The sequence below is a fragment of the Spermophilus citellus genome, assembly GCF_964194105.1.
Source record: "Spermophilus citellus genome assembly, chromosome: 12".
NCBI lineage: Eukaryota > Metazoa > Chordata > Mammalia > Rodentia > Sciuridae > Spermophilus > Spermophilus citellus.
In genome coordinates, this window is record NC_138198.1 from 107501129 (window position 1) to 107527445 (window position 26317).

General features: G+C 36.8%; 1 protein-coding gene across 2 annotated transcripts in view; it reads left to right on the forward strand.

Annotated features, from left to right (window-relative positions):
- Nucleotides 1-26317, forward strand: part of ME2 (malic enzyme 2) — a 64569-nt gene that overhangs the window by 14410 nt on the left and 23842 nt on the right. For both annotated transcript variants that reach the window (XM_081263267.1, XM_081263266.1), the window contains exons 3-12: nt 3872-4005; nt 8600-8749; nt 11390-11465; nt 12648-12809; nt 13067-13170; nt 16607-16716; nt 16814-16911; nt 17252-17365; nt 20683-20797; nt 23488-23630. In XM_081263267.1, coding sequence (XP_081119393.1) covers nt 3872-4005; nt 8600-8749; nt 11390-11465; nt 12648-12809; nt 13067-13170; nt 16607-16716; nt 16814-16911; nt 17252-17365; nt 20683-20797; nt 23488-23630 — 1206 coding nt within the window. The remainder of the gene's footprint in view (nt 1-3871; nt 4006-8599; nt 8750-11389; nt 11466-12647; nt 12810-13066; nt 13171-16606; nt 16717-16813; nt 16912-17251; nt 17366-20682; nt 20798-23487; nt 23631-26317) is intronic.

Genomic DNA, 26317 nt, shown 5'->3' on the forward strand with positions numbered 1-26317 from the left:
TTTCAGTGAGACCCTAAGCAGCTTAGCGAGGAAAAATAAAAAGGGTTAGGGGTGTAGCTTAGTGGTGAAACACCCCCTGGGTTCAATCCCTAGTACTCCCCCCCCAAAAAAAAAAGCATAAATAATGGATGGCTGTGGAGTTCAGTAGTAGCATGTACTTAGCACACCCAGCAGCAAAAATAAATAAAATATTAACTCTAGTTTAAAATTCATGTCTATTAAATAGTAAGTGAATATAATTCTGGAAAGAATTTCTTACAGGAAGCTTATAAGAAGAAGCTTCTTCTTTGCTCCTAGCATGTTTACCTGTATGTTCAAGAATCTGGATAAGGAATTTTTCAATAATGATGTATGTGGATGTGATTACTTTCCATTACTATAGTAATACTGAGATAATCACCCACAGCACAGCAGATCTGCTATGGGAAAGGAAGAGACCACTATCCCTACAATCTTTTTTTTTTTTTTTTTTTGTATTGGGGATTGAACCCAGGGGCACTTTGCCACTGAACTACATCCTTCACTCTTTTAATTTTTGCAACAGGGTCTCACTAAGTTGCTTAGGGCCTTGCTAAGTTGCTGAGACTGGCCTCCAACTTGTAATCCTCCTGCCTCAGCCTCCCAAGTTCTTGGAACTACAGGCATGCACTGACACACCAGCCCCACAATCTTTCTTGAGGGCATGTTCCCAGTTACCTGGAGATCTCCCATTAGGCCCCACCTCTTAAATGTACTACTACTTCCCGTAGTTCCACTCTGGGACATGTGAAACTTTGGGGAACATTTAGGATCCAAAGCGTAGTATTCTACTCCAACCCCAAAGACTCATGTTCATCCCACAGTATAGGATGTGTTCAGTTCATCTCCAAGACTCCCAAAAGTCTTAACTATTTTAGTATTACTCAAAAGTCCAAGTCTAAAGTCGCCTCTGAGATTCAGGGTACATGCAGCTGTGAGCCCTTGTTAAAATAAAAAAAGAAGTTCACATGCTTCTAAGTTACAATGGCAAAGAGTAAACATCCCTATTCCAGAAAGGAGGAATTGGACCACAGCAAGATCAAAACTTAGGAAAGCAAACATTAAATCCTACATCTGCTTGTCTGGCATCCAGTGTACATGTGGCATCATGTGGGCTACCAAGTGCTTGATCAGCTTTACCCCTATGACTTTCATGGTTGCAACCCACATGGCCACACTCTTGGGCTGGCTTTGCATACTATCTGCAGAATCCCTCAGCTGACATTTCATGTTCCTGATATTCCTTTCCTTGAATCTCCATTGGAGTTTCACTCTCCCTGCTCCATGAATAGCCCTGCTTGTGGGGACTTGGAATTTGCCACACAATGCCTGGCCTCCCAACCTTTCCTCTGAAATCTCAGTAGAACTCTCCATGACCCCATATTTTTTGCATTTTTAATGCCTACAAAATCAGCATCAAGGTTTTGGATATGCTAAGTACCTGCTCTACTGCTGAGCTACATTCCCATGCACTATGGTGGCAGTTCTGAACTAATTATTTTATGTTCATGTTGTGTATGCCTACTGAATTCTCTGGTTCGTTTTGTCAATTAATGATTAACCAGACACTTAAAGGTCTGGAGCCAGAACCAGTAAGTCTTCTACTCTTTGCCAAGGGGTCTGTGTGCATGTTGGGGCATGACTAACACTGAGGCAGGCAGTTTACAACTAAGCATCTGCCTACCCTCACCTCCTGCTTGCACAGGGCCTGAAGGTTAGTCATAGCTAAGAGCTTAGGGCCATCTCAGGTCGTTCCTGGACATATTCACAGCTCATACACATAGCCTTCTAGATTTCCCCCAAATACATAACCATCTCATTCCTTATCCTTTTCTTTTTCTCCCCCACCCCAATACCCCCTGCCCCCTGGTACTGGGGATTGAACCTAGCTGTACCCTATCACTGAACCACATCCTCAGTCCTTTTTTATTTTTTGAGAGAGGGTCTCACTAAATTGCCAAGGCTGGTCTCAAACTTAACGATCCTCCTGCCTTAGCCTCCCAAGTAGCTGAGGTTATAGGCATGTGCCACCACACCCAGATCTTCATCTTTTTTTGTTCTGCCTTTTGGTTAGTCTGTGGTTTATAACCAGTGGTTATCCAGTATTTCAGACAGTTGCCCAGCTAAATAATTGCCTCTGAGTGTTTTCAACAAACCTCTGGAGGGAAGACTGTTAGTACTGGATAGGCTCCGAAAATAATGACAGCCTTGCAGGTGGGTTCATGGAGGGAACAGATCATATAATGATATTTTCCCTGAGATTAGGGCTTTAGAACAATCTCTAGCCCCTTCTTCCCCCTCTAGTAGCTTCCTGGCTGCCAAGTTGCACAGTTTTGGTTTTCAAGGCCACTATAGGTAGAGAGAGGAGATGAGAATAGGGCTAGTAAGCTTGCTGCTTACTAGCGTCCATCTATTTTTTTCTTGAATTAGTGCTTCCTGATAGTTGCAAATCTGATTTATTTCTGGAAGCCCGAAAAAGTTGATTCTGATCATTTGGCCAGTATTCTTGTTGCTTCTTCTCCTCCCATATTTTTTATTGGTGCATTATAATTGTGGGATTCATTGTTACATACTTTTACATGCACACGATAATATAATTTAGTCAATATCATTCCCCAGTATTTCTCTTCCTCTCTTCCCTCCCTCTGGTCCCATTCCTCTACTGATCTCCCTTTGAACTTGAAATTCCCCCTCCCCCATTTTTATTTTCATTTTTCCTTGCTAACTTTCGAATATGAGAGAAAACATATGACCCTGGACTTTCTGAGTTTAGTTTATTTTGCTTACCATAATGTTCCCAAGTTCCATCCATTTTCCTTCAGATGAACTAATTTCATTCTTCTTTATGGCTATATGCTATATGCCACATGCCAAATTTTCTTTAGCCATTAATCCATTAATGGACACCTAGTTTGCTTTCATGGTTTAACTGTTGTGAATTGTTCTGCTATGAATACGGGTACACATGTATTGATACAGTATGCTGACTTTAATTCTATTTTTTATTAGAGTTTTATGGTTATATATAAAACTTGTGCTTTTATGGAAGAAAAAATTTTCAGAAGTCTGTACTCCAGCATTTTTGTTGATTATCATTTTGATACATCCCACAACTGAAAAACAAATTTAATATTTTCTTCTGACTTAGATTTTTTTAACTCTATTTTGTTAATCTCACTTTTAATGTGTTACATGCCATCTTATATATAATACGTAGTTTTAGGTAGTTTTCTAAACATAAGTAAATTAACAGTGTGCTTTGATTGGCAATTTGCTTTTATTTTTAACTGTGTCTTTTAGATCTTTCTACTATTGTACATACTTAGAGACTTAAATAGTTAACTATTTCTGTGGTATTTTATGATATGCCTGTACCATAGGCTCTTATTGCGTAATTGATGAATATTTCTCTGGGATGACTATTTGGAAGTTATGTTGCTTGATTGAAGAATATGAGTATTAAAAAAACTTAGAGAATCAAGTACCAGGCCAGTCTGGACAATTTAGTGAGACCCTGTCAGAAAATAAAAAAGGATCAGGGATTAAGATCAGTGGTAGAGTTCTTGCTTAGTGTGGCTGAGACCTTGGGTTCCATCCCTATACCAATGAAGAAAAAAATTTTTTTTAGTACTTTAAAATTGCATTCTGAAAGCCTAAACTAGTTTACATTTCCAGTGGAAGTTTTGTGGGAATAACTCCTCCCACATTCTCACCAATACTGGATGTTGCCAATCTAATAAAATTTTGAAAGTCTGGGCAAATGTATTTTGTTGATTTTTAAAATTTGTATTAAAGGACAATGACATTGCTACCCCTGTAAGTAAATTTTAATCATTTTATTTCTTTTCTTTAGGGAATGGCATTTACATTACAGGAACGACAAATGCTTGGTCTTCAAGGACTTTTACCTCCTAAAATAGAGACACAAGATATTCAAGCCTTACGATTCCATAAAAACTTGAAAAAAATGAATAGCCCTTTGGAAAAGTAAGCATTGATTATATATCTAATTTTTTATTGATATCCTGATAAGATAAATTATGGCCTGAGAAATACACAGTTTCATGGTGAAGTTTGTGAGGGGTTTTTTGTTAACTATTACTTTTATAGTGATTGTTTTCTTTAGTGAGTACTTCACTCATGTTGACTATTGTCAGCTTGACAGAAATCAAAATCAGTTTTTATGCTGAAGATCAGTGCATTTTACTTGTGAATACAACTTTAGAAGCAAAAGATACCATTTGATTCATAGCCTTTTAACTTAACAAATTTATTTCATCACCCATGTGGTGTGACACTCTACTAACCGCTGGGAATATAAAGTGGATGATAGTTCTGGAGGCTAAATCCAAGGATGAGGGGCTGCATCTGGCAAGGGCCTTCTTGCTAATGGGGATTCTGCAGTCTTGAGGCTGTGCAGGGCATCATGTAGTGAAGGGAGCTCACAAGATGGCCAAACACCCACTCTCCTGATAATTCCTTCAATGACCCATTAGTCTGTGAAGGATTAATCATAGAGTCTCTTTGTCACTTGCCTGATAGGTCATGTGCTCTTTAACGTTCCTGCTGATTCTTTCATAGAGTTCTATCCTTCATAGAGTTCTATCTTAATAGCCGTCATGCCCAGTTTCTTTCCAGAGAACCCCATTTCCAAATACTATTAACATGACTTTGTGGATTGTGTTTCTAACATAAAATCTGGGAGACATACTCAAAGCACACAGTGACCAATCCAGTAACACATAGCCCTGCCTTCTTTCTAGGAGCTTCTCAACAGATAGTTATAGTACGACTATCACTGTACTCTATATTGCAGTGTGAAGTACAGTGAGAAAAAGCTGCATGCAGTATGTATTCTGGAAGCATGAAGATGGCACCTCTTCCAGTTTGAAGGAAGTGGTGCTTGAGTTCAAGTTTAAGTAGTATATTGATGGTAGCTGTCAAAATGAGAAAGAAGAACAAGGCATTTGGGGAGAGGAATCAGTCTGAATGCAGAGCTAACTATATCTGTTGGAGTTTTTAAGTATAGGATATTATAGGTGACTGATGAGAGTTGTTTCCTTGATGTGATGGGTCCAAAGGAAGAATGGAATAGACTGAAGAATGAATGGGAGGGGAGAAAATGTAAACTCCTTTGTCAAGAAGTCCAAATAAGAGAGGAAGAAAGACATTGAACCATAAGTAAAGTGGTACTTTGGTTTAAGTATTCTGGACAGCAAGAAAGTTGAACATGTTTATAATTGTGAGGAAAGAGTTCAGGAGAAAGGATAATTGCTAGAGCAAGGTCCTAGTGAAAGGGAAAGGGTGCAGGGGCAACTGGAGAGGTAGGTATGTAAGGTTCAATATGCAGGCAGTGGAGCAGAGGTCATGAGATCTCATCATGCCTAACGTCTTTGATTTCTTTATAACAGAATGTGGAATCACAGCTATGATTAAAAGGGACAATGTTGAATAGAGTTGTCGAGGGGAGTGATAAATACTAGGAAGAGTGATTTGATTGTGAGGTAAGACCAAACATGGTTGGATAGGTTAAAAGGATGAAAGTAGACCCTCATAGTCTTAATCTTGCTTGTCCAGGTGCCATTCTGCATAGTCGATATTATTTTTCCACAGAAAGGGAGAAATGTAACATTAATTTGGGTTTGGAGTTTGCTGGGAAGGCAATGAAACATTCATCTAGTCTGGGAGATGGAGCATACCTGAATCCCAGCTGCTCACAAGGCTGGGACAGGAGGATCACAAGTTCAGAGCCAGCCTCAGCAACTTAGTGAGACCCCGAATGAGACCCAGTCTCAAAATATAAAATAAAAAGGGCTTGGGATGTGGCTTAGTGGTTGAGCTGCCCTGGGTTCAGTCCCTGGAAAAAGAGAGAGAGACATTCATAAGAGAAAAGAAAGAAAGAAGAAACATTCATCTGCTGTTTTTTCTAGGCTGTTCAGTGCCAGGCATTGTTCTAAGCTCCTATACTATAAAAAAAAAAAAAAAAAAAAAAAAAAAAAACCACCCTTCCTTCAGGGTGTTCACTGTATAGTGGAAAAGGCAGACATTATGGAAGAATGGTGCAGTGATATGTAGAAGTTTTTAAATGGTAAGATTGGTGAAAGATTTGCACAGAATGAGAGCATTGATCCTGGGATCTAGAATAGGGAATGAAGAGGAACCCGAAGGGAGCGATAGAAGGGGAGAGAATGGAGCAATTAAGAAGCTTGAGATCCCTCAAAGAATAATGAAGCAAGTCATTGTATGGTCAAATGGTGTGTAGAATTGTGATCTAAGAGTGGAATAAGGGCATTTGCCAGTTCTGAGCTTTGACAGTTTAGGTGAAGTCAACAGGATCACTGTGAGGTATACAGAATGGCTGAAGTGAAGTGAAGGCAAAAGTAACAGCAATGTAGGGAGCTTCAGGAAATGCACAGCCTCTCTCTGTCACATGCCTGATAGGTCATATGTCAACTCTTCTTAACATTCCTTCTGTCTCTTCACAAAATTGTTTTTTCCATCTTTTTTATTTTTTACCTTTATTTTATTTATTTTTATGTGGTGTTGAGGATCGAACCCACTGTCTCACATGTCTAGGCAAGTGCTCTACAAGCTGAGTTACAGCCCCAGCCCTTGTTTTTTCCATCTTCACAGCCCAGTTGTTCAGTTATTTCCCTATAGTGAGGAGAAATCTGCATCCCTGTAATTTCTACCTTTTGATGTCATTTCTTTCCCATAGCTGTTCAGAAAATATAATTCATTATTTAAATGTTTCTCTTCTCTTACGTTTTCACCAAGTATTTGTATACCAGTTGGATGCCATATACTTTGCTAGCTCCTGGAAATAGGCAAATACAGATAACCTTCAGCTTATAATGCAGTTACATCCCAATAAACCCACCATAAATTGCAAAAAAAAAAAAAAAGGTGAAAATGCATTTAATAACCTACCTACCACCATCATAGCTTAACAACACAGTATGCTTGTACAGCATCACTCATTGACCTTCTTGATTACATGGGTGGTTGGGAGCTATGACTGGCTCATCTGTCCAGGATCATGAGAATATTTTACTACATTGTCACAGGAATATATTGAAATTTAAAGTTTGAAGTACAGTTCTATCTCAGTATCTGTAGGGGTTTGGTTCTAGAACACCTGTCCCCTCCTATGGACACAAGTCATAATATTTATATGCATAATATTTGCATATAATAATGTTTGTTATATGCATAATATTTGCATATAACCTGTGTACATTATCCCATTTACAGATAGTCCTCACTTTTGATGGTTCGGTGTAGGATTTTTTTTTACTTTAAAATGGTACAAAAGTGATGGAAAGTTGAATGCAGAAGAGGTAGTAGGGTATGGTGGGACTTGAAAACAGGGAACTCTAACATGTATCTATTTGTGGTGGGAAAGGGGAGTTGACTGAAAAGGGCCCCCAAGATTGAGCCTCTGAGCTACATTAAGAGACATGCGTATAGGATGATGTCAGGTACGGGTAATCAGGCAGAGAGTCCTTAGGTTCAACACCTCCAAGGTAAGAGCTGTGCACTTGAGGAAATGAAGTAGATAAGTATGAAAATGAGGTTGGAAAGTAGGCAGAGGTCTTATTAACTGTTTAAGGAGCTTGAGCCTTATTTTCCTGGCATCTGAAAGCCACTTAAGGAGAATAAAATGACCATACTTAATATTTTTAAGATAAGAATGAATTGGAACAGGGAAGGAAAATTATATGTATAAAGTTGAGTCGGAAGGCCAAGTGAGAAATGGTGGTGGTTTGGACCAGCTGCAGGTAGAAGGAGCAAATGGATATATTGAAATGTTTTACCGGTAGACTCTGTAGGACTTGATGATTTACTCATTTGGGTTAAGGGAGGACAGGAGAGGAGAGGGGGGAAAAAAATCAAGAACTAAATGGGTTTCCCATTAGGTGATAGCAGAGGAGAAACAAGTTTGGAGGAAGATGTGAGTCTGTTAGACTAGATGATTTCTGATTTCAGTATTTCCCTATTCTTTAAACTTAATTCTTTGTTGGAAGTTATTTATGTATTTAGTCCCATGAATAGACCATTGCCTTATTTGTGCTTCTCTTTGAATTAATGCTTAAACCCTACTGGATTATAAAGTCCTTGGCAGGAGTTACAACATATGTCCCTGGAATTCAGAATAGTGCCTGGCACAGTTAGTGTTTAGTAAACATTTGAATGAATGTCACTTCATGTTGCTTCCTTATTTACATGTCAATCTCCTGAAGATTAGCTCCTTAAAGGTAGAGGCTTCTAGTGATCTTTGCATTTTTCAGTGTTCTGTACAGAGGCTGACATAGTAAGGACTTAGTAAATTTGGGTGGTTGTTGTTATTTTCTTCATTATCATCTACCACTTAAGTACATTTGTTTTTGCTAGTTTTTTGTCTTAGGTGTTGAATAGTAATAATTTAAGATTTTGGTGTGTGTGTGTGTGTGTGTTGTATTTTAAGAGGGTATAGAAGTGGGGAGGGCCCAATTTTAGACATTTAGGTTTGATTTCAAAAGCTAAAACTCAACTGTGACATAGTATGAGTCAGACATTGCTTAACTATGCTTAATTTCAGGTACATCTATATAATGGGAATACAAGAAAGAAATGAGAAACTGTTTTATAGAATACTACAAGATGATATTGAAAGTCTAATGCCAATTGTATATACACCAACAGTTGGTCTTGCCTGTTCCCAGTATGGACACATCTTTAGAAGACCCAAGTAAGGCTTATTTTTAAAAATATATGTAGATGATTGTTGTATAAGGGGGAAAAATCATTCCATAACACCTATTAGATTTGTTAGTTTTATCCCCACCATGTTTCCTACCCCAGAAAAGCTCGATTTGGATTAAAAGATGTCAGTTAAAAAAATCAACATGTGTGGGGAGCCATTCTGACATGTGATTGGGTGACTCCCGTTAAGGGTCTGAGGCGCTCTGGCTGTGTCGGAGCTATCCCGACCCTTTCCTGATGAGAGAGCCCATCCGTGTGGGGGTGTGCGTGACCACTGACCCCGGAGACCCAATCACTGACCCTGACCTTGGAGTACAGCCCCCCCTCAACCTTCATTGGATGGAATTCTCCCCTGAATCTCTTGTTCCCCCAAATAAAAGGCTACTCCCTGGCGTGTTCGCTCTCTCTCTCTCCTGCTAGCCCAGAGTAATCCTCGCTGCCCTGCTGGGCGGCTAGAGGCGGGAACCAGGGAGGCTAGCCGTCTGGGACCTAGCAATGTAAAATAAGGTACTGGTTTGTGTGTTTTATTTTGATCTCTTCTAACTAACTTAATGCCAGAACCTCATTAATGAAACCACTGCGCAGGCCGCGTGGTAGAAACATGTTCTGTCTTTTATTTCTTTAAAAATAGTGTAATTCATTTTTAACCTTCAAATGTAATTGTTGGAGCAACTGTGTGCTTTTTAAACCTTTATCCTTCCTACAAAAATGGAATTAATCCTAGTGGTAGATTCTCCATAATTATAAGTAGCTTTTACCAATCTTCCCAAGTTAAGGGATTGATTCTATCTCATTTTTAGTTTTTATTGTTTGTTCTCTCTTTTTTTGTTTTTAGTGAACTTTTATTTCAAATTGTTCTTATACTTCCAGACATTTTAAGTGGAAGGAGTACTGGATTGGGCCCTTGACTCAAATCCTTGAATGAACCAAGCAATCTTTTTGGATGTGTTTTCTCATATGTTACATAGGGGTAAAAATACCTGTTAAGAAGCTGTTGAGAAGAAACTGATATGATTGTTCTTTATCAACTTACAAGCATTACACATATGCTATTTTTAATTAATTTATATTTGTCTTGTTCCTCCTCTACCTGTTATTTCCCTCAGTCCTTGTATTTTTTCCCATGTCCATCTAACATATTGGTATAATAAATGTTGAAATTGAGAAAAGATAGAATAGCATTTATCTTCAATCTCCCTTCATCCGATCTGATGGCTCTCAAATTTTAATTTGCATAAGAAGCACCTGTTGGACTTACTAAAAATAATTGAATCCTGCCAACTTACCTCGTTCCTTCCCATCCCCAAGATTCTGATAGAAAAAAAAATGCTATGGCAGTCTATAGTTTAGTGAACACCCTCTGTGATTGTGTTGCAGGTATTTCCTATAGGATACTGAGGAACAACACTACCATTGATTAATGTATCTAAAACATTCTATTACAAAACCCAGCTAAGCATCATATTTATGGTTTCTTATAAGATTTGTGGTTCTCAAGCCAGACTGAAAAAATAGAAGAAAACTTAAAAACAAGGCTGCCTGGGCCCCACTGCCAGAGATTCTGATTCATTTAGTCTAGGCTTGGACCCAAGTATGGGTGTCTCATAAAAGCCCCAATTTTCATTCTCATGTGTACACGGAGATGAGAACTGACATGAGACATAAGAGCATGGTTTGGGGTGAGAGTCGATACTGTATATCATTACTGTATAATATACTACATCCACAAAGGTTTGTTTTGTTTGATACTTAAAAAGAGATCAGTTAATCTTGATTGGTTGATTAATCTAAACTCTAAGCATCAAATGAGAATCTCTGGAGATGGGACTTGGCCTTTTTAAAAGCTCATCAGGTGATTACATAGCCATGATTAAGAAACTACTGAACTACATTGATTTGATATACAATAGTAATGCCCAAGTTCAAATACCAGTGAAAAAGTTGAAGGTTAAGAATAAGTTCAGAAGCACTGGGGACAATCTATGCCTCAGCCTTTTTTCTGAAACATGTATTTTTTTTCTTTCTTTCTTTTTTGAAAACTTTATCTCAATTAGATAACAGCATACTGTGTTTAACTTTTCATTAGTCCCCCCATTGTTTATACATATTTTAGAACTCCATGTTGTATATGATATTTTTTGTTAATTTAAAAAATTATACATTTAAATAAAAATAAAAATTTAAATGAAAATAACCTCACTTTTTCCCAGTGCTTCAAGTATGTCGTTTTTTATGTGAATTTACTATAATTTTATTCCTTCCTGCTCTTTCAAATTTTCAATTGCACTGAGTTTTAACAGTTCACTTGAACTTATTAATAAGCTTCTTTGTATTGGTGACTTGTTATGTTTTTTACTGGAGAAGTATTGAGTATATTTGAACATGCCATGTGGATACATTTTTTCTTGAGTAAAATGATCATATCATTTAACAGTAATCTTTGTTGCAGTTATGTGAACAATGTAATTACAATTTGAAATAATCAAAAATAAACCTACATGACTAAGCTAAATCTGATTGGAAATTATACTGTGTCTTGGTGTTTTATTAAAATATCTAAGTATTCGACAAAACTTAGAAACTAAAAACTGTCATGAAATGCAAAGGTGTTTTTGTTCTATTGCAGGGGATTATTTATTTCAATCTCAGACAGAGGTCATGTTAGATCAATTGTGGATAACTGGCCAGAAAATCATGTTAAGGTACTAATAGCACAACCCTCCTTTTCACAATGTTTTTTTTTTTTCTCCCTTGTCTCTAAATTGCCATGAATGGTGTTTCATTGTTGCTCTAATTATTTTGCATTTGTATACATACAGATTTTAGTGCTTTGCATCTGAGGAAATGATAATAATAATAATAGTTCTAAAATGGGTTACTGGTAAAGAGCTTGAAAAAAAAATTGGAGCTAATGCAAGGTGAGCCCTCTCCTGTTACTAATGTTATTCTAGGTTGAAAAAATCATTCAAATACCATAAAAACTTCCTCTGGAGAGTGTTGGAGAAGATTTGTTATGCCTATCTTTTTAAAAATGTTTAATCTGAGCTTTAGATCCTTAGAAAATAGAAAGCTCCTAAAAGTTTTAAATTCAGCAAATGTAAATCTTTATCAAGGGCTGGGGATGTGGTTCCAGCGGTAGCGCACTCGCCTGGCATGTGTGCAGCCCAGGTTCGATCCTCAGCACCACAAACAAACAAAGATGCTGTGTCCGCTGATGACTAAAAAAAAAAATAAGTATTTAAATTATCTCTCTCTCTTTAAAAAAAAAAAAATCTTTATCAATGTGGCTATCTTTCATGAAATGAAATGCAATAACATCAAGATCTTTTGGTACACTTTTGTTTGTTACAAGCAGTAATCTTACCTTTATTGCATATATCTTCCCTACCAAAATAAGCATTGATGATTGATCATATTAGTTCAGGTAATATAGAATAAATTTGGTGTGGTAATTAAACTCACAGTATTGTCTTAAAACCTTATTGTGGGTATGTATTTTTTTTTATTCTAGATCTTTTCCTCCTTTACTATTGCTAAGGTTTTTCTTATTGAACCAAGGTTATTGTATTGGAGTAGCATGCTGCTTATTTCTAAACTCTTGTTTTTTCTTAATGGTAATATCTTCATCAGAATTTTTTTCACTTCTCCCACATTTAATCTTTCTGAAAATGTTTGAATTGGTTCTTCAGATGGAAGCATTCAGTAGAAATCTTATTAAATATGCTTCATTGGAGTACATTGAAAGTTAGTCAAAAAGCAATTTTATTTTTAAAAGTGAAAGTGAAAATATCTGAGGAGAATCTTGTTTTAAATGTGTTTCTTTAGTGCCCTATTTTTTGGGCAATTTTTAAATTGCTTTTTTTCCCCTTTGTTTTATAATCAAGGCTGTTGTGGTGACTGATGGAGAGAGAATTCTTGGTCTTGGAGATTTGGGCGTCTATGGAATGGGAATTCCAGTAGGAAAACTTTGCTTGTACACAGCTTGTGCAGGAATACGGCCTGATCGATGTCTGCCTGTGTGTATTGATGTGGGAACTGATAATCAAGTGAGTAATATTGTTTTCTTCCTTTGCTGTTTCTCCTGTGTTTGTTTTTTCATTGTTCATCTTTTGAAGATGATTTAAGAAAGGAAAATCTTATGCTTAGATGTTAGTCTTTTTCTTAAGCCCCACTTTTAATATGTGTACAAACAATAGTAAATTAAGTCTACTAAAAGTTTCTTGAAAGATTACAGTTTTGTTTTATAGCTTTAGACCAGTAATGCAATAAAAGATCTTATTCTTACATTTGGTTTCTTTTATAGGCACTCTTAAAGGATCCATTTTACATGGGCTTGTATCAAAAAAGAGATCGTTCACAGCTTTATGATGATCTGATTGATGAGTTTATGAAAGCAATTACTGACAGGTACTTTTTAAAAAGTTTAAGTATGTGAAAGATAAAAGCACCTTTAATTTGGGGTCTGGGGTGCTGTAGTTCTGTTTTATTTTTCTTTATCTCTGATGAAGATAAGCAGGAAGAAATTAAATTTGGGGAAAGTTTGTTCTTTCCTATTTGATAAGATGGGCTAATGCGAGATGGCACCCCTGCCCTACCTGATATCTGGGAGGAAGTCTGTACTTTCTGTTTTATCAAACCCTCACTGCTCAGTCCTCCTTTCAGCCTTTGACAGTCCTCTACTGAAGCTCTCCTGCAGCTTTCATGTTTTAAATTTCTCAGACCATTTGGTCTTTTTCCCTTTCTGTCTTGCACTTTGTGACCTGGTTTTCCCACTTCTGTAGTCTTGAGACTTTCTCTTTGCTACTAAAATACTCCTAACTTAGTCTTTCTTCTGCGTTTCTTTTCTGTCGTTTTCACTAGTTCTTCTTGCTCTCTGTGTATTTTAAATATGATTGACTAATAGTCTTCTTTGAGTCTTGTACACTGTGACCCATGGAAACCCATCCTAGTAGTCTTGTATCTAATAGTTAGAATCCCCCATTACGATATTCTGTTGCTGCTTCAAATTCATGTCTAACTGAACTCTTTTTCTAAACAGCTTTTTATCTTCCCACCCACTGTCAATGGCAATATTGTTCACCCTATTGACAAACCTTCATTCTTAGTGTCGTCTTTAATAATTCTCCTCTCCATCAACCACCCATGCATACATTCAGATATTCTTCAACATCCAGTTGGCACTCTCACTTACATCCCTCATAAATACATTCACAACCTTCCATTACCACATCTCTTCTGAATTCTTCTAAACTTTCCTGTAATTTCTTTCTGGTTCATCTTCATGTTAAGACCAAATTAATCTGTGTAAACATGTACTTCATTCTTTTACTTAATCTGAATAATTTTTTATTGCTACAAGATAAAACCCAAACTCTTTACCCTTAGAATCTAGCTGTACCTTTTAAATTACTGACACCTGGAAGAACTCAAAAATTACTTCCTTTTCAGAGAAAAGTTGATAAATCCAAAGCTGAACTTTTAAATCTTCCCAGATACTGTCTTCCCCAATTATTCCTCTCACTTCCCTGCCTTGGGCCACCACACAGTATCTTCTTAGTCATCAGTGTTGTCTTGGCATTGTAACAATTTCTTCCTCACTTTCCACCTGGTCCTCATCACCAATATGTTTGCTGTAAATGTCTTTGCATTGTATAATTGTTCCTTCTGTGTCTTTGCCTTCTGCATCAAAATCTCATAGCAGCCTCCTAGCTGCTTCTCTTGTAGTTTTTATCTCTCCAGACTCCAGTATGTGTTACACATCAATGGCAGGTTTATCTCTGTGGACAGGAGACTTATGTGAATTCTTCCTTTGTCTGCAGCCTCAGTGATTCCCAATGGGACATAGAAGCAAGTCTCTCTTTTTTTTTTTGGTATGCAGGGGGAGGGTACCAGGGATTGAACTCAAGGGCACTCAACTACATCCCAGACCTATTTTGTATTTTTATTTAGAGACAGGGTCTCACTGAGTTGTTTAGCACCTCACTGTTGCTGAGGCTGGCTTTGAATTGAAATCCTCCTGCCTCAGCCTCTGAGCCTCTGGGGTCACCGAGTCTCTGGAGTTATTGGCGCCTCTGTGGTTACAGGTGTGCACTACCACGCCCAGCTGCAAGTCCTTTTTCACTAATTCATCACTTAAGAGTCTCCCACCAGGTGGGTGTGGTGGCACACACCTGTAATCCCAGCTGCTTGGAGGCTGAGGCAAGAGAATAGCAGCAAAGTTCAAAGCCAGCCTTAGCAACTTAGCCCTCAGTGTCCCCAAGTTCAATCCCTGGTACTTAAAAAAAAAAAAAAGCCTCCCACCTTTGCCCCCCAGCTTACATTTACCAGCTTCTCCCTATTCTTTAATGTAAACCCTAATTTATTTATTTATTTGGTACTGGGGATTGAATCCAGGGGCACTAAATCACTGAGCCACATCCCTATCCCTTTTGGTTTTTATTTTGAAATAGTGTCTTGCTAAGTTGCTGAGGGCCTCATTGAGTTGCCAAGACTGAGCTTGAACTTGTGATCCTTCTGCCTCAGTCATTTGAGTGGCTGGGATTACAGGTGTGGGACCCCATACCCAGCTTAACTCCTGACATGTATACCCAGATTGCTGAAAATTCAGGGTCGCCAAAACCTGTCTTTGTTTTGCCTACCTTTTTTTTTTTTTTAAAGAGAGAGTGAGAGGAGAGAGAGAGAGAGAATTTTTAATATTTATTTTTTAGTTCTCGGCGGACACAACATCTTTGTTGGTATGTGGTGCTGAGGATCGAACCCGGGTCACACGCATCCCAGGCGAGCGCGCTACCGCTTGAGCCACATCCCTAGCCCCCTTTTTGCTTTTTGTTCTTCTTTGCCAGATTAAGTCCTACCTCCTTTTTTCTTTTTTGTTAAAGAAAGAGGGAGAGAGAGAGAGAGAATTTTAATATTTATTTTTTAGTATTTGGCGGACACAACATCTTTGTATGTGGTGCTGAGGATCGAACCCGGGCCGCACGCATGCCAGGCGAGCGCGCTACCGCTTGAGCCACATCTCCAGCCCTCCTACCTCCTTTTCAAAAGCCTTCCTCCTTACTACTACTTACCTAGATGACTAACATCTCTCTCCAAATGTTGGTAAACTCACAAAGCAATTTTTTTTTTTTTTTTTTTTTTTGGTACCAGGAATTAAACCCAGGGACACTTAATACTGAGCCACATTCCCAGCCCTTTATATTTTGAAACAGTTTTGCTGTGTTGCTGAGACTGGCCTTGAACTTGAAATCCTTTTGCCTTAGCCTCCCCATTTGCTAGGATGCCAACTAAATATCAATTACTTTTAACTACTTGTTTAATATACTTTCTTATTTTACCATTTAATTGTTAAAGTAATGAGAATGTATATCAAATACATACTTTTTGAGACTTAACCTCTTCCTTTTTAGGAAGTTACTTAGTTGCTTATGTGCTGGGCACCCCCCTAAACTCTTAGAAATAGTTTTCACAGATTGTTATTCATGGGCCTATTATGCTTCCTCATTCTTTTTAAACTCTTGTACATTTTGTTGTTGTTATTTTTATTTTTGAGATAGGGTCTCACTAAGTTGCTGTGGCTGGCCTTGAACTTAAGGATCCCCTGCCTGCCTCAGCCTCCCTGTTTGCTAGGATTACAGATGTGCATCACTGCATCCAGCACATTTTTATTTTTAAGATACGGATTTCTACATTTTGGGTCTAATCTTTCACAGACTCTGAAAATTTTTAGATGGCCCTGAACTAATATAATACATTGTTTTTAAAGCTGTCATAAGGAATATTAAGTAGGAAAACTGTTTAATAGTGGTATTTTTAATACAACCGTTATGGTTTTTGCTGGTTTTAGATATGGCCGGAACACCCTTATTCAATTTGAAGACTTTGGAAATCATAATGCATTTAGGTTCTTGAGAAAATATCGAGAAAAATATTGTACCTTCAATGATGATATTCAAGGTAAAGCAAAAAGGGAACTTTAGGTTCTTGATATCTATTTTTTAATCATCTATGATGTGACCTTTTTTAATTTTAAAAATCTTTGTTTTTTTAATAGGGACAGCTTCAGTAGCTCTATCAGGTCTTCTCGCAGCCCAAAAAGTTATTAATAAACCCATCTCAGACCACAAGATTCTATTTCTTGGAGCAGGAGAGGTAAGTTTTTGTTAAGCTTTTTAGAATTTAAAAACCAACAATCCTTTAGAATTGGAAAGTAGGACACAATGATAGTGTTCATAAATGAGCATAATGAGCTTGTAATTTTGTCGAAATATACAGAGTATAAATTCATGACTCCTGTTATAAAATAGTTAACTTAAAGTGTGTTTGTAGAAATTATCACAAAGAATTGATTTTTGTGTAATTTGAACGGAAGAACAAATTAAATATTTCTCATAACAAATAACCTTCATTTATAAAGCAACTTGACCATTATAAAGCAACTTTCCAATTCTCATTCTCTAGTTTTCATTTTTAAAATCTGTTTTGTTAATAGGCTGCTCTTGGAATTGCAAATCTTATAGTTATGTCTATGGTAGAAAATGGCCTTTCAGAAGAAGAGGCACAAAAGAAAATCTGGATGTTTGACAAGTTTGGTTTATTAGTCAAGGTAAGAGACGTTTAAAACTTGGAGAAGTGGGGTAGAGAGAGAAGATGTGAGGGAAGGGGAGGGGGGATAGTAGGGGATAGGAAAGGTAGCAAAATACAACAGTCACTAATATGGCAGTATGTAAAAATGTGGATGTGTAACCGACGTGATTCTGCAATCTGCATTTGGGGTAAAATTGGGAGTTCATAACCCACTTCAATCTAATGTATGAAATATGATATGTCAAGAGCTTTGTAATGTTGTGAACAACCAATAAAAAAAAGTAAAAAAAAAATAAATAAATAATAAAAAAATTTTAAAAAATAACTTGGAGAAGCAAAAGAGCATTGTTGTTATGACATTTTTAGTTGGATTTTTAAAATATGATTTTTTAAAATCTTGTATCTCATTGAACTATCCAAATTATACCAATTGTTGATCTTTCACTGTATTATCAACAGAGATTCTTCTATCATATTACCTTTATAAAGACTCTTGCTTTGTACTTAAATTATAATTTCTTTGTTGGCACCAGACTTACCCTTTCTTGCTTTGCTCTCTGGGCAAGAAATCAAATAGACATTCTGTATGACTGTATTTAACCCTGATAAAACTAAAATTTATTATGTGATGCTGGGGATGGAATCAAGAGCCTGTAATGCTAGGCAAGCACTGATATCACTGAGCTGCATCCCCAGCCTTAAAACTAAGTTTTTTAATGAGAACCCAAAACATCCCAAATTATTAGCTGTACATCTGATATTTGAGCAGAAATTCTTTATTCCTTTGGATATCATAATCCCCCATACCAATCTAAAAGAGCATGTTTCTAAAACCAATTCATGGATAATAAAGAGCTCTCCCAGGTTATTTTAGTACCCTTTGGACTGCCTGCCTTCCTGTATTATGTAAGTTGGTTGCTATTTTTATTAGTTTAAGAATGTCATAGATCTTACACTGTGTAACATCAATATAGGTAAATTGTTCCATAGTTGAAACTTTCTAGTATACAAGGTTGTATTTGGGGATTGCTACGGGGAATCAAACCCAGGAATGCTTTACCACTGAGCTCCATCCTCAACCCTTTTTATTTTTTAGTTTGAGACAGGGTCTTGCTAAGTTATTTAGGGCCTTGCTAAGTTGCTGAGGCTGACCTTGAACTTGTGATCTACCTGCCTCAGCCTCCTAGGTTCCAGGTATTACAGGTGTGCTCAGCTGTGCCTGGTACATGCACATCAGAATGGCATAGCAGTTACTTGCCATTTACATCTATAGTACAATCCATCTCAGTGTACTTTGCTCCAGTTCTCTTTTTCTTTTTCTCTTTAAGCTCGATTTAGTTTTCTTTCTTTTTTTTTTAAATATCTTTATTTATTTATTTATTTTTATGTGGTGCTGAGAATCGAACCCAGTGCCTCACACATGTGAGGCTTGCACTCCACCACTGAGCTACAGCCCCTACCCCTCTCTTCTTCTTAATGTCTCTTCTTAATTAGTATCAGCATTCTATTAAAACAAACAATAAAATGAACAATTAGAACATATGAATGAATAACCTTGAGGCTTAAATTATATGTAATTTAAAATAAAATAACAGTAATTTGAAGTTTACCAGACATTGTGATAAGAGCTTATTATCTTTAGTTCTTTCAAAACTCCTGTGGTTGGTTTTTTGTTTTGTTTCTTCTGTGAAGATTTTTTAATTGAGGAAACTGAATTTTAAAAATGGTCAGGGACTTTTCCAAGGTCATTTGTTTATAAGTGATGGAGAGAATTTAAACCTAAGAAGTCTGATTGTAAAGCCCATGCTCTGAATCATTAAACCATGCTATTCCCTAAGGGGAGCATAACTACTATATTTGCTATATAAAGTGCAAGGCTTATAAGCCATCAGTTTTAGAAGGTTATGGAGGGAGATTACATATTTCTACTGGTACATAGATTACCTATTTCTACTGCTTCATTTTGTAATGTTGGTTTTTGTCAGATGTTTTGTGATTATAACAGTAGATCCAATGAACAGTGGTGGTAGTAGCAAGTGAGAATTCCTGTTCAGGTTCAGAGTATTTATTTTAGGATGTGCTGGTAGCATAAACTCTAGGTTTTAGGCTCCTAGTCTCTTTTGGTGACCCTAAACACTGTAGTCCATTTAGAGAGTTTTTCTGTTAAACCCTCAAACTGGAGAGCTTTGGAAATCCTGGGGCCAAGAATAAGAAAACAGTGTTCTGAGAACCAGATCAATAAGGTTGTATTTCAGTCATTTAATTAACTGCTTGGCCAACTTGTGATGGCCCACTTTTTTCCCAGCCCCTTCTGGTTCTTGCCTGGTTATTCTGGAGTTCTGATGAAAAACTTTTCCTATTGTGGGGAGATGGCTTCTCTTTTACTAAAATAAAGATGCAGGTTTCTCAGCTTGTTGATTTGGTGCTTGGTATGTTTTGTGTGCTTTAAATCTTAGAAATTCATTGTCATAGGCTGTCAGTGTTACTTTTTTGGCTTTATGGCATTACTAAGTTTTTATTTTATTTATTTATTTTTTACCCCTGGGAATTAGAAAGATGTTTTTTTGTTTAGCCATCTTGAACCAGAATTCACTGTTCCTCTTGTTTTTGTACTCTTTGTAGTAAAAGCCCATGATATCTTTCTGCAATTCTGAAGTCTTAAAACTCTGAAATCTCAGAGCTTTTTTCTGAATTCATTTTGGTGACAAATTTAATTGATCTGAATTTATCTGGTAGCAAAACCCGACCTAAACTTAGGAGAGGCTATTTATAGACTTAAACTTTCTGCTTCACAAAAAGGGGAGCAAATATGGGGGAATATAGAGATATGTAGTTCAATTTTAGATTGCTTGCCTCAAATGTGCAAGGTCTTGGGTTTGATCTCAGCACTGCAAAAAGTAAATAAAGAAATACACCTTTTTACTTGATGTGACTGGTTAAGTTTGTTCCATTGTAGAGTGCCCATTTGTCAGGGAATATTCATAATACTTGTTAGAATGCCAAATTGCATTCCTAAATATGAGAAATTCTTAATTCCCAAACTCAGCTTGCTCATATAAAGGGTTATAAGGCCTTTGTGCCATATTCAATTTTGGTATACTTCATAGAATAAATGAGTTTTTGAAAGAGACTAGAAAGTTCCTGAGCGTAATGGAATTTGATATATATTTGGACACTGTGAAGTTGGAAATGAAATAAATGAGTTAAGAAGAAAAGTAAATGAAAAGACATTTCTATTGTAGAAATAATATGTATGTAATTCATAAAATGTTGTCTTCTCAGTTAATCTTCATTATGCACTCACTAAAAACTACTGTATTTTATCAAAAAATTTAGGGGCGGAGTGCTAAAATAGATAGTAATCAGGAACCATTTGCTCACCCAGCTCCAGAAAGCACACCTGATACTTTTGAAGATGCAGTAAATATAATTAAGCCTTCAACTATAATTGGTAAGTAAAGTTATTGATAAATCATTCTATTACTTAACTGTTACCAGTTGTAACTACTCTGTGAGATTACTAAGAATGAATTGACATTTCTGCCTAGCTTTTAACATAAACAGTTATCCCTTGGCCTTTTGGGGGGATTGGTTCCAGGATCCTCATGGATACCAAAATCTGATACTTAAGTCTCTTATATTAAAAGGTGTGGTATTTGCATATAACCTATGCATATTCTCCTATATACTTTAAAGTATCTCTAGATTACTTATAATACCTAATACATTGTAAATAGTTGTTATACTGTATTATTTATGGAATAAGGACAAGGAAAAGTCTGTACATGCTAATGTAGGCCCAGTTTTTTCCTTAAGTATTTTCTGTTTGCAGTTGGTTGAATTCACATATGCAGAACCCCACAAATACAGAGAGTTGATTCACATTTTCTGAGACAGCTTTTTGGTCATGATGCTTGAGCATTTAGTTAAAAGATGTTTCTTATACTTTTAAGTGCTGTGTGCTCTGCAATTGATTATACTTTGCTTGTATCCTCTCCTTCACCTCCTTCCCTAAGGGATTGCTGTTCTTTGGTTTTTTGGGTTTTTTTTAGCCCAGGGTTTCACTATGTTGCCCAGGCTGGTCTTAATCTCCTAGGCTCAGCCTTCTTGGTAGCTAGATATAGGCATGTGTGTGCATGCCCACCCTGCTCCTTATTGTGCTTTGTTTTTATAGTTAGGGTAGTCATGCTCAAAACTTAAAAAGATGTAGTTCATTTGACAGACTATTTGGGATAATCCAATGCAGCATTTAATTAGCAACAAAGTTGAAATCTTTCAAGTGTTTTGAGTCAAGCTTTGCACAGCTGACATCATTTGCCAACATAGCACTGAATTCTCAGCAGAGAAATTAAGTCTTTAAAAATGGAGTGTTTGTCAGGGCATGGTGATGCATACTTGTAGTCCCAGCTATTGGAAAGGCTGAGACAGGAGGATGGAAAGTTCTAAGCCAGCTGGGCAACTCAGCAAGATCCTGTCTCAAAAGTTTTACAAAGTGGCTGGGGTGGTAATGACTGAGTATGTAGCTCAACTGCAGAGCACACAAACACTTAAAAGTATAAGAAACAAATCTTTTAACTAAATGCTCAACAACTCTTAATTTTTTTATAGTGAGAAGAAAGCTTAAAGACTCTGTTTTCATTCCCCCCAAAACTCAATATGGGCTGGGCTGGGCACGGTGGCACATGCCTGTAATCCCAGTGGCTTGGGAAGCTGAAACTGGCGGATTTCAAGTTCAAAGCCAGCCTTATTCATTGTGAGGCACTGAGCAGCTCAGTGAGACCCTGGCTCTAAATAAAATACAAAATAGGGCTGGGGATGTGGCTCAGTGGTTGAATGCCCCTGAGTTCAATCCCCAGTACAAAAAAAAAAAAAAAAAAATCTTTTTTTAAAAAAAGAACTCCATATGGAAACCTAGAAATGTATCCACTGACTCATTCTACTTCCAGAGGATTAAGGAAGCAAAAAGACCTCAGCAGATGCATTTTTAGTTGTTGCCACTTCCTGCTGCGACCTAAGTGTGTGCTTCTGCAACCTTGCACTTGTTCTTTCCTAACAACCATTGAAAATGTTTTGTTTTCTGCTTATTTTCTTGATTTTTTTTTCCTCAACTGTAACCTGCCTGCATTATAATCATTTTTGCATCTTTATGGCCCCATTCTGTGTCTGGGACATTAAAAACTCAACTGAACTGTATCAAATATTGATTGCTTAGCAATCAAGATGATCTTTTATCTCTTCTGAACTTCTTTTATTTTGTAATGAGTGCCACAGAATTTTAACAATTGAGACAGGTTTCCTCATCTTTAACTTTTTTAAACTGTGGTAAAATATACACAAAATTTGCCATCCCAAACCATTTTTAAGTATATTCCCATTGTTGTGTAGCCATCTCCAGGATTCTTTTCTTTTGTGACACTAAAACTTAATACCCATCAAACAATAATTCCCATTCTCCCAGCTCCTGGCAACTACATTTTACTTTCTGTGCGCTAGGCACCTCATGAATGAAACCATAAAATTTTTGTCTTTTTGTCACTAGTACATTTTATTTAGCTTAATGTTCTGAAGTTCATTCATTAAAAGGTTCATACAAGTTTTGTCTTAAGAGTGCTATAGATAATCTTTTTCTTTCTTTCTTTTTTCTTTTTTTTTTTTTTTTTTTTTGGTGCTGGGGATGAAATTCAGGGGTGCTTAACCACTGAGCAACATCCCCAGACCTTTTTATTTTTTGTTTTGAGACAAGGTCTTAAATAAGTTCCTTAAGGCCTCGCTAAGTTACTGAGGCTGGCTTCAAAGTTGTAATCCTCCTGCCTTGGCCTACCTAGACGCTGGGATTACAGGCATGCACCATCACACCTGGCTGCTATAGATAATGTTATCCTTTTTTTGTTTGTTTTTCTTTAATCTTCTATAATTGGTATGCATGTGGTAGTAATAAATATTTAGATGAGAATTTTCAGCGTTTCTTTGCTTTTCTTTTCAGATTTAAAGATTGTGTTCTCAGAGTATTAGCAATGCAAATTTTATCTTTATAATGAGATTATATATGGTTTTGTTATGGTTAACCTATTGTAGAGATGCTGTTGGTAAGTTCTTAATTATATCTCTGCTGAAGTTACTTTTCCCCCTTATTTATTGCAGGAGTTGCAGGTGCTGGCCGGCTTTTTACTCCTGCTGTAATCAAAGCCATGGCCCGTATCAATGAAAGGCCTATAATATTTGCATTAAGTAATCCTACAACAAAGGCTGAGTGCACACCTGAAGAAGCGTATACACTTACAGAGGTATTAATAATGATTATATGAATTGGTTATGTTTTGTTTTCTCCGTCCATTAACTTACTAATTACATATTCTTGCATGCTTCTTTTAGCAGTTTCACTGAGGATTATAATATACATCCATGGGTCATCAGGGTGATATAAATGGCTTATATCAATTCTGGAAAACAGTTATATAACTCCCGTTTTAAGGCCCTTACATTGTTTGCACTATTGTTTTTCTCTGTACATTTTAAACCCAAAGGGCATTATTGTTTTTCTATATAAATTTTTCATTTGGATTTGACCTACACCTTATTTTTTTCTGTCCTTATTCTTTCCTTCCTTCATGTCTGTGCTTCTGTCGAGGATCATTTTCTCCTACTAGAATAATTCCTTTCCTTAAGTGTGAGTCTGGTGAATTCTCTTGATAATTTTTTGCCTTCGTTTTTGACTTGTTACCAAACCCAGGTTCGGAGGCTCATCCACAGCAAAACCAATGTCTGAGAGACGACCATTAGGGGAAAGGAAAGGCTTTATTTGATGGCCAAAGAGTAGAGAAGTGGGAGCCCATGCTTCTCAATTACATGGATAATGATGTAGTTAGAGGCTAATAAAGGAGAGGAACATTCAAGTTTTTTCTGGAAATAGGTGAGGTTTTACAGGAACTCATGTACCACCTCTTTTCACTCCTTTCGTGGTCTGGTGTTTCCAATTATGAGGACTGGTGGGTCTCTTTAGCCTTGAAGTGGAGAGGAGAGAGACTGGGCAAGTCTAGGCCAAGTTAACCCTATATTATAGTTTTGGACAAAACATTTCCCAGATGATTACCATGTCTACATGCAGTGCTAAGTAGAGTCTGACACAAAGGTTAAGGCAACAAAGGAGACAAATGTGGTATAAAGACAGATAGGCTGAGCCTTTTCATCTCATAGTAGTCACCTGTCACACATCTTTAGGCCCAAGAGAAGAGTCAGTATTTTTAGCAAAACTGGCCTCAAGTCCATGAAAAGTAACGTAGACAATCATTATCATAACCCACATGTCAGAGGTATTACTTAGAACAAAGCTAGTGGAATACTAACTATGTATTTTCCAGCCATGTGGCCTCCAAGTGAGTCATTCTTGTTAGCTAATAGCAAGTGAAGCTAGAGGGTTTATTTAAATTTTTTTGTTTGTTTGTTTCAAGGATATTTTTGTTCAGTATAGAAGCAAAAGTTGGTGGTTACATTATTTCAGCCTTTGAAGATAGTATTGTTTTCTGACTTCTGTTTTTCTTTTGATTCCTCATCTTGAGTTTTTAGCAGTTTTACAATAATGTATCTTTGTGTTTATTCCACTTAGAGATTATAGGGCTCCTGAATGTGTGGCTTGATATCTGGTTTTGTTTTGTTTTTCGGTTTCCTATGCTTTGGCCATAATCTCTCTCTCCTCTTATGGAACTCCAGTTGCACAATCAGACTTCACTGTATCTCCATTGTCCCTTACATTGTTTTCTGTATATATCATCCTTTTTGCTCTGTGTTTCAGCCTGATGATTTTCTTTGGACCTTCTTCCTGTTTGCAGATTCTCTTTCCAGTTGTACTAGTTTGTTTTTAGGTTCTTAATTTTAATTAGTGCATTATTTTCATTTGTAGACTTTCTGTTTCTTTTATAATTGATTAGTTTAATGACAGACTTAAAATCGCAGAAATTATCAGTTTATAGATTCTGTTTTCCTTCCCCATATTTTATGAAGCAATTATTTTTTACTCACTTCACCATCAGTGTTTATCTTTACTAGGTCATTTTTTTGAGTTAACTGATAGCTTCCTGTAACAAATTTTTATTTAAAATTGTTTTGAGATTTAGTACTTTCAAATTATTTGACATTGTCACAAGGTTATATCTCAATTACAAATACCTGCTTATATACCATTAAGACAGTTCTGTTTGGCTTTTTCTTCCCTAATGTTCTATACTTGTAATCTTCATAGCATAATCACTTCCTTTATTCTTGTAATTGATCTTAAGTGGCTCTAGAAAGTGATTTTTTTTTCCTTCCTTCTTTCCTCCCTTCCTTCCTTCCTTTCTGTTGGGGATTGAACTCAGGATCTTGCTTGTGTTAGGCAAGCATTCTATACTGATCTACACCTCCAGCCCCCCCAGAGAATGAATATAAGGGCTTTTCATTTTGGTGCTAGGGATTGAACTCAGGGGCACTTAAACTGAGCCACATCCCCAGCCCTATTTTGTGTTTTATTTAGAGACAGGGTCTCAACTGAGTTGCTAAGAGCCTCACTGTTGCTGAGGCTGGCTTTGAACTTGTGATCCTCCTGACAGCTCCCCAGCTGCTGGGAGCCACTGAGATTACAGGTGTGGGCCATCATACCTGGCCCATAAAGGCCTCTTTATAATGGTGTTCAGCAGTTATGATTGTTAGGTCATACCCTTGAGAATAAATAAAGTAATAAATCTGTGATAAAGTTGGGTAAAATAATTTCTTGAATATATATGAATTACAATTACAGGATATTTTTTTCTTTCTTCTTCTTTTTTTTTTTTTTTTTTGGTGGTACTGGGGATTACACTGAATTACAATTGAAGGTTCTGATTATAGCAAATATCTCAATTTATGTAAGTCCACTTTTATTATGTCTCCTTTTTTTTTCCTTAGGTAAATAGTTTTTGTCATTTCATAAGCCTAGTTGTTTGTTTGTTTGTTTTTACTG